Source organism: Nipponia nippon, unplaced genomic scaffold (assembly GCF_047370975.1).
Source record: "Nipponia nippon isolate SJK-2023a ecotype South Korea unplaced genomic scaffold, ASM4737097v1 scaffold_3, whole genome shotgun sequence".
NCBI classification, from domain to species: Eukaryota; Metazoa; Chordata; class Aves; order Pelecaniformes; family Threskiornithidae; genus Nipponia; species Nipponia nippon.
Genome location: NW_028262347.1, coordinates 105,745,710 through 105,758,147, shown reverse-complemented (window position 1 = coordinate 105,758,147; position 12,438 = coordinate 105,745,710). Strand labels below are relative to the sequence as shown.

At 52.2% G+C, this 12,438-nt stretch overlaps 1 protein-coding gene across 2 annotated transcripts in view; it reads left to right on the top strand.

Annotated features, from left to right (window-relative positions):
- Window positions 1-4,952: 4,952 nt before the first annotated feature.
- Window positions 4,953-12,438, top strand: part of ANTXRL (ANTXR like) — a 76,061-nt gene continuing 68,575 nt past the window's right edge. For both annotated transcript variants that reach the window (XR_015706486.1, XM_009466647.2), the window contains exon 1: window positions 4,953-5,548. Coding sequence is in view for 1 of the 2 variants with exons in the window: in XM_009466647.2 (XP_009464922.1) it covers window positions 5,388-5,548 (161 nt within the window). In the remaining variant the exon portion in view is untranslated. The remainder of the gene's footprint in view (window positions 5,549-12,438) is intronic.

Genomic DNA, 12,438 nt, shown 5'->3' with positions numbered 1-12,438 from the left:
TAGCAGCTTCCAACTTACTTAACCAGTAGGAAATGTCTGCTAAGGAACATCGATATCCTTATATTAGATACAAGTAGAGAATAACGATATGAGGTATTCCGAAGAACATCGATTTCTTAAAAGCAATGAGACCCTACGTAAGTACCTAAATCCGCCACGATGAGAGCATCACCTGTCGAAGTTGGAAGGATGAGAGCTGTAACCAATAAAGAGGGCAACTGATGCTCGAAAGTCTCGGCGAGAGAAGAGCCGGGAGGGAGGAAAAGGGCTACTGCCTTCGGGGTTGCCGAGCCGGGGCCGCCTCCCCCTGTCCCTGCCTCCGCATCGCCCCCCGGCAGCGCAGGGACGGTACCCGCCGCCCGGGGGCTCTCCTCGGGACCCCTCGCCGCCGCACTGAAGCGGGCGGCGACAAGGTCCGGGTTAAGCGCTAGTCACCAAGGGGCACCCCCATGCCCTCACCCGCTCCCCGGCAAACCCCCCCGGGGCAGCCCGGCCCCGGGAGCGGCAGATCCCGGCCCTGCGGCAGCTCCCCGGCTGGTCGGGGACCCCCTCGGGCCGCCTCTCCGCCCCCGCCGCCCCCTCGGTGCGCACCGGCCGCCGGGGCACGGCCCGAAACGCCGCGGCTCCTCGCCGCCGCCCTTACCCGCTGCAGGAGGGGCGCGCAGCGCTCCGCGGCCGCGCAGCCCGGGCGGGAGGGACGGCGCGGCGCTGTCCGCTTCCCCGCGCGCTGCCCGCGCTCTGCCGGCGGCAGGGCGACCGCCCCGGACCGACCCACCGCGGCCCCCTCCGCCCCGGCCCCGCTCACCTGGGGGCCCCGCTGAGGCCCCTCCGTGGACAGGGGCTCTCCAGCGCCGGGGACCCCGCCGTGCCCCCTTTTCCCGGCGCTCAGGGCGCAGCCCTCTCCCAGGACCCCGCTACGGCCGCGTCCCGGCAGAGCCCTCACCCCACCTCCGGGGCCGCCCGGCCCCCCAAGAGCCGCGCCGGCAGCCCCCCGCCGCCGCACCGCCCCGGCACGGCGGCATCCCCCTCCCCCGCCCCGGCTCCCCGCCCCGAGCGGACCCCGGGAAACGCCTACCGCAGCGCCTGCCCCCGGCCCCCCGCCGGCGCCCAGCCGCCCCCTCCCCCGGGACCCGCCGCCACCCCCGCCCGCGGGGGCCGGAGCCCTGCCCGAGGCAGGAGCCATTCCGGGAGCGGCTGCGAACCGCAGCGAGGGGGGCTCAGAAGGTGGACGGGTTCCCCCTTGTAACGGCAGTTTAAAAAGAGGAGTTCCTTCTAAAGTTGGGGAAAAAACCAACCAACCAAAACAAAACCACCTCCAAAGCCCTCTTGCCGGTTGTCCTTTAGAGCATCTGACACCACTTTTGAATATAAGGCTATTCTGGGAGCTGCAGGTATTGACAAGAATTGGCTTAAAATGAAAATTACTGCTTCGTAGAAAGTACTCGCGCGACCTGTCCTGCGAATCCTATACAAAATTAGGAATTTATCCTATACAAAACTAGGAATTTATTTGAGGTATGAAACGATTTGTGGCACAGCTGGTACGTAAAATAAAACCATCAAACCTCTTGTCATAATCAAATATTCCCTAAATCTGGAGTAGCGACATTGCTTTTGAAAGATGTCGTTCCATATAAATGCCTTTAACGCCTGGTAGAAAATCCTTATGAACATGTTGACAAATGAAATAACCCGCGTTATTTGATTAGTGTCCATGTAATCTGAATATTGGCTTGTATCGGGAAAAGAAACGTCAACCCTTTAATGCTTTTGAAAGGCTGGATTTTCGCTGCAATTAAAGAGTAATCTTACACCAACAGAGTGAATCACGCTCTACGTGTCCTGTGCTGCGGCGATTAAAGAGGATGAAGTCAAGAGTTGGTGTTCCCTTTTCAAACGCAGCTCAGGCAGAACGGCGAAGGCTACAGAGCGCAGCGGGGGCCCGGCAGCTGCCCCGCCGCGGGCCCGGAGCTGCTCCCTGCCACCCTCCCAGGGACGGGTTCATCTGCCGGTGGCAGCTCGTAATACTTCCTTGGGAACACGTTCTGATTTGGGGTGCAGATGTCAGGAACTCGAGACGAACAATTCCCACTGCACGTCGTATCGCAAGAGTTTACATTTTTGCAGCCTTTATGCAAATAGCTACAGAAGGCGTAGGGAGGGATAATTAGACGTTGTCACCTGCCTTACGGAGCTTGAATCACTGTGAGGCAGGGCGCTGAGGTAACCTCTGTCCCCGGGTAAGACCCGCACCTTACACTCAGCTCAGCCGGTGACAGGCTGGGTTTTCCTTCGAGCGGTAAACGAGCCCGGGCAGGCCCGGGGCTGAGCCCCCGGCCCGGCCCGCCTGCCTCCCCGCTCCCCTCCCCTGGACAAAAGCACTCACCCCACACACACCTCGCTCCGGTTTCGGACCGGTCAGGATCTGGCGGGTCTCAGGCAGGTCGGAAAACCTGTTTTGTTGTAAAGAGGAGGCTGCGGCGCCGGGAGGCGGCTCTGCAGAGGCCACCCGCAGCCCCCCGCCGCGCCCGGCCCTCCTGGCAGGGGCTGGGCGGGCAGGGAAGGAAGGGGGGCTAGCAGAGCGCCAGCCCCGCGTTCCCCCGTAGTTTTTCGGTTCAGCGCTAGGGGTGGCAGCCGCTAGCCAGCGCTAACCGCGGTGGTATCATCGCTGTCGCTAAAACCTGCCCCCCTCGCCGGGACCGCGTATCCTTTGGAGAAGGCAGGTCAGGCAGCGTGCTCTCTTTGCAGAGTCAGATGATTTATTAGTGACCAGAGAAGGGCAATGAGCATTATCAGAAAATAGTTACAGCCAAATTTTGCCTCGTAGTGCCTTGTCATTCTGCTTTGGAGACTGCCTTGAAGTCTGCCACGTTATTCTACGAAACAATCAGATATTCACGAAGGAGAATCGGAAGGGAATTATTCCCGAGGGAATCTGAAGCTATTAGCATTTTTATTTCGTTTTGGAAGGCCGCGGTGGCTGCGGGGGAGGACGGCTGCTTCGGGCAGGGGGTAGCGAGGGCGGCCGGGACGCGGTGCCGGGGCTGGGGCTGCCGGGGACCGTGCAGGCTGCGGACGCTAGCGGGCACCGTCGAGGCCGAAGCCCGGCGGAGTGGGAAGGAGGGGGATTCCTGCTGCTCAGCAGCCGCTTGCTCATTTTTTGCGAATGTCACCAGGGAGGATGTGGGATTCTTGTATTTCTCCATGATCTAAGTAATCGCTGGGTCTCAACTGGCCAGTGCACAAAAACCTTTAAAGTGGTTAGCTCACGCAGTGCATTCAACTTCTAGCTGTGCAGTTAAAGCTGGGCGAGCGGCTGAAAACCGGTGGATCCTCTAATCTTTTCTTGATAAGTCCCCGACCGCCGCCGCGGTTGGACGCGTCTGAACGCGGTCCAGCCCAGAAACAGGGAACTGAAACCGAGAGGCTTTTCCCGCAGTGCAAACTATTTCAGACTTGCGGGCCGCGACCTACACCTCACAAAACACGCGAGGGGCTGCTGGAGGGGGCACCGGCTCCGACGGGGAAGGGCCTCTGCGCGGCGGGGGCAGGCGCGCCGCGTTCACGCGTGTCCTTGTCGGGCGCAGAGGGAAAGGGCCCGCCGGCTGCGTGGGGGCAGCCCGCCGCCTCCCGACGGAGCCGCACACCTCCCGCGGAGCCGGCAGGGCCCGGGACAGAGCTGCCGTGTGCTGCGGGGGAACACCCCGCAGGCTGACACCCACAGCCCGCAGCTCTGCCAGCGCCTCCCCGCGGGGCAGCGGGCCGAGCCCCGCCCGGGTGCGCCCTGCGACCCCTCGGGGACCAGCTCTGTCGCAGGGAGGAGGAGGTGACACTTTTTGCTGTTGGCACGTAAAAGTGGCTCCTGGCCGGGGCGTTATCGCTCGCCTCCCGGGTGAAGAGGCCCCCAGCGAGGCGATGGGTGTTTGGGGGGCAGGACCGATGGGGCAGCGTGCCAGCACCCCTCGGGGGATGGATTCCCGCGACCTTGACTCGCGTTCAAAAGCCTTCCCCCAAGAAAGAGAGAAACGTCTAGTCCCAACTCTGTCATGCAAAGTGACTCTGCTCGCATCCCTCCCCGTGGCTCTTTTCATTAATTAGGGACTGCAACGGGTGTGGGGGAGGGGGGAAGCGGCTGGAAGCCACTAATTATTCAAACTTTGGAGACAGCATCCAGATGAGCTGGGTCAGCTCTTTAGGGCAGTGCTTTGTAACCTGTGTGTATCAGGCGGGGAGCGATCATGCCACCGTGCAAAGCCTCCATTAAGAGATTTCGTTTCATCGTTACTCATTGCCTGCGGGATGTGTGCAGACTTCAGTGTGAGTAAACTAAGTTTTTGTATCACGGAAAAGAAACAATTTGCTGTGGCATGAAAGAGTCGCGAAAAACCCGTCCTTACGCCCACCCCCAGGCAATAACCTTTTTAACTGTACTCATCTCCCGCAACTCAATTTTTCACAAGTGCCCTCTCGCCTCTTCCCCCCCAACCCCACTTTGTCACAGGTTTTTGCAATGACGCCCATCATTCCTACAGCAACTTCTTTCCGCCCCGGCAGCTGAGGCTCCCCAGTCCCAGTCGCCTCAGGACACCCATCGCTCCCAGAGTCCGCGGGCGAGAGGCAGAGCAGGATCCGCAGCGATGCCCCGGAACACGGCCAGGCTGCCCCTGCCCTCGGCCGGGCGCCCCTCCCGCCGGCGGCGGAGCCCCCGTGCCCCCTCTCACCCCTGCCGAGGGCGGCCAGCGCGGAGCCGCCTCCGCGGGGCAGCGCGCAGGGGCGGCGGGGGCGGCTGCGCTCCTTCCCCGCTGCGGCTGCCAAGCGCCCCGCGGGCAGCCCCGGAGGGAGGGAGGGAGGCCGGGAGGGAGGCCCGCCCTGTGCCCGCGGGGGGCGCGGAGAGGCGGCGGGGCTGGGGCGCAGCAGCCCCTCACCTCAATTCCCCTTCTCGCAGCAGCCTTTCCCACCTCGGTATCCCGGAACAGGAAAGTCCCAGTTCAGCTTTCCCCCATAAGATCCTGTCTCCCCCCTCCCGCTCCCCTCCCTCTGCCCCTTCCTGCCTCTGGCCCTTGCGAGGGGAGCCGCTTCTCTCCGTGCGGGACCGGGCTGAGCCGCTCGGGGCAGCCGCCGCGGCGGCGGGGCATGGGGACAGGGCTCTGGGGACCATCCGGCCGGGGGACCATCCCAGCCCTGAGCCAGCAGCCCGGTGCCCGGCGGGCAGAGCTGCCTTCAGCACGCAGGGTTGAGCCGAGATCCTGAAGTTAGTGATTTTTCTTCTCCCCCTCCCTCCTTTTTTTTTTCCCCTATCCCCTCCTTTCCCTCTGTGCTTCCGAAGAGCCCGTAAGGTCTGCAGAGGGAGAGACTGGGGGAGGAGGAAGAATTAAGGGAAGGAAAAGATGGCGAGTTGCAGGAGCAGCGTGGAGAAAGCAGCGGTTTTGTGCTGCTTCTTGCTGGCAATGGGGAGCCTAACCTCCTGCGCCCGGCCGGAGGAGGAGGAAGAGCAAGAAAAGCAGCGCTCCTGTCACGGTGCCTTTGATCTCTACTTCGTCCTGGATAAGTAAGTGACAGTCGCATTTAAAAACGTTTATTCACCCTTCAGTGCCTCCTTGCAGCAGCAGGGACGTTGTTTCCCCTGTCTCCCTGGGTGCCTTCCCCACCTCGCCTGGTGCCAAACACGATGTGTGTGGCAGGATCCTTATTTTTGCTCCCCAAAACTTGCATGTTTCCCAAGTGGAGCATTTAGGGGAGCACTGTGCTTTATCCTGGGTTAGTTGCACATGCAGACCTGGGAAATGAGGTCACCTTCAGGCTGTGGTGTGTGGGCTGTGAGCGTTGGGTTTGAGGGGATGTTAGTCAGTGTCCCCAGCACTCCTGGAGTTTGGTGTCAGGACTCGGGCTAAGCACTGAGATGTCACCTGTGGGATTTAGCAGTGCCACAGCTGTGTAGATCTACCTAAAGTTAAGACTAGACTGCTTGTATGTAGTGGTTGCTTTTTTACAGACTCACTGTAAGGTTTTATAAAACTTGTTTCTGCTCACCTTCTTTGGAATTGTCTAAACCTGTGTTTGAGTTACATCTATTAAAAGAGGTTGGCAAATACTTTTCCTTAATACTATGTTAGCCCAATTTAAGTATGGCCAGAGGACATGGTTAAGCTCACATTCATAGGCATGTTATAGCAAGCATTAGCGAAGTGAGTGGTAAACTGGTGCACCCACAGGTGTTTTTCAGAAGACATAAATTTCTGTTTCTTCTGGTGCACTGCTCCAGTTTGACAGCCAAGGGTTAAACTCAAGGAATAAATTGTTAGTCTCCCACATATACTCAGTGTGATGGTTGTGTTATCTAATACATGCTGGGTTACGTATGTGGTATGGTATTATGGAAGACTGAAGCCTTTTCTTTGTGATTGTTGCCCATAAGCCAGGTATGAAGGCTGCATTGTGCTGTTTCCCAGCTGGGAGAACTGTTCAGTCCATCAGGCCTTCTGCACCGCCCACATGAGGCAAAAAGCCACCATCACTCAGAAGCCAGTATATTCCCATATTCAAGAAGAAGAAAAAAAGTGTCATTAAGTAGTGATTCTGGTTTTAGAGCAAAAGGATCTGAAGACCAAAGGCATTCTGCCTTTCTAAAAGATGTACTAACACTCTGTGTGGTCATTGTTTTGTTTTCTTTCACTAAGTTCCTAAGTAACCTGCATGTCTAGAAAGAGCTCTGTGAGGGGCTGGTGTTAGTTCTCAAATGCATTCTGGCCAGGCTTTCAAGAAGTGGCTGGTACTGTTGTTATGCTTATTTCACGTATTGAATTCCGTGTAACAATAAATGTTGGTGATTGCAGTATGGGTTCTCTCTGTGACATGGTATCTGTCTTCCACAGTGCGATTTTCTTCTCTAAAATGGCATTGTGTACCCCTAGCAATTGCCACACTGCGCTCCTATGCTACTTTTCATCTGTAGCTGAGAAGGCACTTTCCTGGTGTGATTGCTGTTATCGCTTATGTTGTATTTGAGGAAATGAAGGCAGAGAAGAGAGTGATTTGCTCCGAGTTACTGGTATGTCAAGCAATAGAAAGGTGGTTGTGTAACCAAGTTCCTCTTCAGCATTGTGAACATGAAATCATACGTTCCCTTCTAGCAGGCTACAGGTCTTTTATCTTGGCTCAGGTGCTGTCTACTCGGTACATTGGTCCACTGGAGACTGGATCTGATTACGGCTGAAGTAAGCCATGCACTTCAGTTCCAGTGCGAAAATTCTCTTTGGCGTCAGTTGCAAACTGAGTCTTTATAACCTTTGAGAGGCTGAAAGAGCAACTCTTCAGTAAAAAGCTGCAGTAAAAGTTACTTGGGCCTGTGGGTGGTTTTAGGATCCATCCCTGCTCCTACCGAGTCAGTGCCAATGTGGTGGCAGAGCTGCTTTTCGCCTCAATGAGATTGCATTATAATCCATATGGGTAATATCAGAGTGCTATAGGTCCCATGTTGCCTTCCTGCTGTAACCAAATGCATGTCATATTTTGGGGCGAGGGCTAGCTGAGAGGGTATTTAGTCCCAGCTGTATTCTGTAACACCTGGCACAGCACAGGGAGCTTTATGGAGACAGGGAGGACTCACTGAATGGAGAGACTCTGGATCTTGGGCCAGTTCATCAGGAAGGAACTAGATAATCCGTTAGTGTTGAGAAAGGTCAGGGTATTCCTGGTAGGGAGAAGCCACTCAGCCAGTCAGAAGCAGCTGGTCAAATCTGAAAATGCAGTGGACACATTTTCTTAGAAATAGATCTGTGCTGATACATATCTGGGAAGAATTGTGTCTCTAACTTCTAATGGGGAAAATCCCAGCCCTGTACACCACAGAGTATCCCCACATGGCCTGGGGATTGCCTTCCTTCACTGGTGCCTTCCCAGTCTGGACTGAGATGCATTCAGTGTTAATTAGCTGTGTAACAATGAGATTGAAGCATTGGCTCTGCAAAAACTCCAGGATTTAATCCTGTGACCCTGTAGCATGCTCTTTAGCTGAATGACAGGCTCTGAAGTCAGCCAGGGTGAACCAAAATGACTTTAAATCTGCTTTGCTTCCCCATAGAGAGATGTAATCTCACATCAGTAGGAGTCAAATTGGAAGAAGACAGCAAACCTTTCTCCTTCTGTGTGTAAGCACTGTGTGTTACTGCAATGACTTTATTGGGGCATGATTTTTCCTTTTCATTCTGCCAGGCAAAGTCTGTGGGGATTCAATCCTGCAGGCAACAACCATCAGATGGAAAAGATCATCTGCTGGTGAAGTTATTGGTATAATATATATGCTGCCAATTAGAAAAAGAAACTCAGTTTTTCTTTGCCTGTAGTTGATTGCAGCCCTTTATGCTAACTCCATGGGATAGGCAAGATCAGAGCAGTGGAACTGAGCCTCGGATGTCCAAGAAGCTAGCGTGGTGAAAGGGGAAAGCAGCATGTGTGGGAGGGAGACCTGCCACTGTCCTCCTTAGGATAGTCTGACTGTGCCAGAGCCACATTGGGACTGCCTTGTCTCTGAGGATGCTTAAATGAGCAAATCTCTTGAAGCTATAAGAACTGGATGCTTGCTGGCTGCCGAGGCAGCTGCCTAGAGTCTGCAATCTTGTGCTGTCTGTATGTCATACTTTACAAGTTATGCATGCTTGAGCTTATCTGGAGGTGTAATGAAAGACTTTATCATACGGAAGCAGCAGAAGTTTTTGTGTTTGCAGCTAAGTGACTCCCTCTGCATGAGGTAAGGCAGCTGTGTGCAGTTGGCATACCCATCTCTCCTATGGCATGTGGTAAGGTCAAGTCACATGTGATATTGAAGATCTCATGTTTACCTTTAAACAAGCATAGCTCTTAAGCCCAACATAATAGGTAGCTGAGTACTTCTCACTTGCTTTGGTTGCTTCATTTGCTTTGGTTGTCCAGGTGCATGAAGAACTTGTTTCAGTCCCATCCCAAACTGCTGAGGACATGTCCTCTTAGGGATTTGATTGCTTGACTATTCAGGCCTTGTAGTGACATCCTCATGCTTGAGTATGTAAATAACTCTTTCATCCCTGCCTTGCTGTTAACATCCAGCTGTTCTTTGTGATCATATTAAAATGCACAGCAGAAAGGATGCCTGACCTCTAGTGTTTTCTAATTATAGCAGTGCCTGGTAGCATCATTATGATTGTTTATTAGTGCAACAAATAGAAACCCTTTTAAACTAAGGACTTATAACTTCTATAAATATTTGCTCCCGGTGATGCTTGACATGGCAGATCTGAGCTGCAGAGCTGTCTGTATTTTGTATTTACCAAGTATGAAGACCTTTTTTTTTTTTTTTTATTATTTTTGACTGTAGGACAGGATGGGAAATGGGGAGGAAAAAGAATGTGAGATAGTTGAAAGTATTTTCTCATTTTTCCTGCTGGGATGTTTGCTAAGAAATTGTTTGGATTTTGAGGAAAAATGAGCTGCACAGCCTTGGGAAAATGTTTTCTTTTTCCACAGCACAGACCATGGCAGTGCAAATGTCTTGAGTAAGGCCCTGGCCGATTTGCTTTTAGAGCAGTGATTCTAGCGCTTTTGGGAGGGGCTCGCCTAACTACCCTTCACTCCTCATCTTCCCCCTGAACTTCTGGGTAGTCCCTCTTGATGGTACTTCTGTCTCTTGGGCCCACAACAATATTGCCTTTCACATCAGTTTTGCTTTGTCTCCCGTGCTCCCGAGAACATCCCTGTCAACAGCAACTTTGGTAAAGACATCAGTACAATGTGGCCAGTCAAGCCTTCTTGCTCATTCCAGAGGTGAATGTCACTGGTAGGGAGCTGGTGGGGAAGAGCACAACCTCTGATCAGATGGGAAATTAGCTACCCTGTCCCATCTCTGTCATGGTTTTGGCTTTTGGGTCTGTGCCTGCCCCCACCTCCCCTTGAAAAGCCAGCTTTGTGCGGGAGGGAGGTGTCGGATGGGAAACAGGTTGATACTTCCTACCTCACTTCAGGCAAGCCAAAAGGCCATCACAGAACAAAAAGCGTTTCAGTAGCTGCTCTTCTGTGCCAGCTTTTATCGTTTTAAGACAACAATAATGAATTGCTGATCTCCATATACCTTGTTTTTTCACAACATGCCATATTTTAAGCAAACAAAGAAGAGAGTTTGGTAAACACATTTTGTGTCCCTCTTCCCCCTCCCACATGATTTCCTTGCCAATGATATGAATTAATTTAGCACTCATGAATTATAAGTACTGGTAAGAGCAAGTATTTTTGGCCCTAGGCTCTCACTGTAGCCTTTTGCCTTTCTTTCCATGTCCACATAGTCCCAGTCCAAGAGTGTTAGGATGGAGTTGGACCTGTGGGAACTTCTGCAGCTTCTCTCTGCACTGTCTTGGTCCGATGCTGTTCTGTGTGCTAGTTTCACACAGTGTGTGAGAAGAGTGTGGCTAGCAACGTTGTTGTGGTTGCAAATTGGACTACTGGCAGAGTGCCTGAACACGTGTTCTGACACCTAATTTAATTGCATTTGAAAAATCTCATATTGACTGACTTAAAACACTACTGAACTCCCTTTTCTGTAAGCAAGAATATCTACCTACTGCAGCCAGACTTCAGTTCATTGTAAGATGTAAGACCTGATGTAGGTCAACTGCCTATTGAGATGGAGAGGACTTGCTGTCTGAATAAAAGTATTAGCTTTGTTCCTTAGATGGCTGATTACAGTACACGTATATTTAAAAAGGGTTGTGTCTATCTGTTCTCCTTTTCTGTTCCCCCCCCCCCCCCCAATGTAACCACATCATCTACATGACACCTCTCATACTCTCCAACTGCCCAAAAGCAATATCTTTATTGTTTTCAAAACATAATCTGTTGGTATTTTGCCTTTGTATCTTTCTTTGTTGTGGTTATATTGCAGCCAGTGCTGTGATTTTCTTACAACCAGGTATAATTGCTTGGAATGTTCCAAAGAAAATTTTTATTCAGCTTCAGACATACCTATGTTATTGGAACCAGGTTTTATTTGTTTGTATTTTGTCTGATATTATTCTGCCAGATTTGCCTTTTGGCAGGAAAAAAATATTCAGGAAAACCAATTCTCCTCCCCTCTGCCCCAAGAAAAAAATTCTTTATAAAACACAAGGCAAAGCTAATGGGTAGTAGTTATTTGACATAAAACGTGTACAGTTAACAGGAAGAAAAAGCCATGGCAGCTTGTCATTTGCAGTCTATTTATGCATGTAACTAGATCTGATTTATTTGGGGCTTGAGCCAAGGAAGTAAACAGTAAGATTCCCACTGACCTAGGATTTTGGTTTGTGAATTCCATTACTTTTGTCTGAGCTTGCAGGCCAAATGCTGGTGTGAATTGCAATTTGAGTTTGTATGAGGCATAGTAGGACTGAACCTTTTTGTCTCAAATGTGGAGGAGATGCATTGACTCCTATGAGTTATTAACAGTGCAAGAGCTGTATTTCCCTGCTCCTGGTTATCATTTGTACCTTGTTAAGAGTGTTGCGGCATGACTGGGATTGAGCGCTCTGGCTCCTCGTGTTGTGCCGAAGAGGACCAGGATGCTGAGAGTGGGTCTTCCAGGCCTGGTGCTGCTCAGCAGTTCTGGAGCTTTACAGGGAGATCTGAAGCGGATGGATTCAGTCTGAGCCTGGCTTCTGAATTTCACTTTGTGCTCTTTTGGTGGCTGGGTATGTAGCAAGAGTTATAGCACCAGGTGGACAGGACTTGTGGATTAGGTGGATTGCTGTAGGAGCAATGGGCAATGTTTTGAGGGCTGACTTATAGAAATCAGTAAGGTTGCTGCAGATTTTTCTCTGTAGTGTTACAGGAGAAAAGCTATCTATAAAATTAATGGGTTTGGTCATGAAACCTTTTGGATTCAAGTACTTTGGGTCCTGTGCTTGGGGTGCTGGCCTAGGACTAAGAAACCCATTCCCCAGTCACTTCTCTGTATCTTCCCCTCCCCATTCCAGCCCTTGTCTTATCCATTAATGTTACAAGTACTTTGAAGTGAGGTCTGTCTCAGAACTGCTGTCTCCGCCAGTGTTTCTAATTGCCTTTGGAGCAGATATTGTAAACTAGTCCTTCCTTGCCTGGATGAATCACCCAGTCAAGGTCCCTTCCATGCTTGCAAGAAGCATTGTTTGGGAGAGGCGGATTCTTGTCACTTTGAATGCTCTGCTGGTTCAGAAGGGAGCAGAGGGGTGGATGAACCCATGTCTGAAACCACAACAAACTAGATGCCCCAGGGTTTGCTTTTATTGCAGAGCCCTTATTAGCCATGTGCAAGAATTCTGTTGTCTACAATGTGTTTGTGGCCACAAAGAGCTCTCCAAATAATAACAACAAAGTGCCATATTTCTGAGCAATGGGCCGTGTATACAGGGCCACCATTAAGCTTGAGGGACCTGCAAACTCAATGGGTGCTGTACTCCC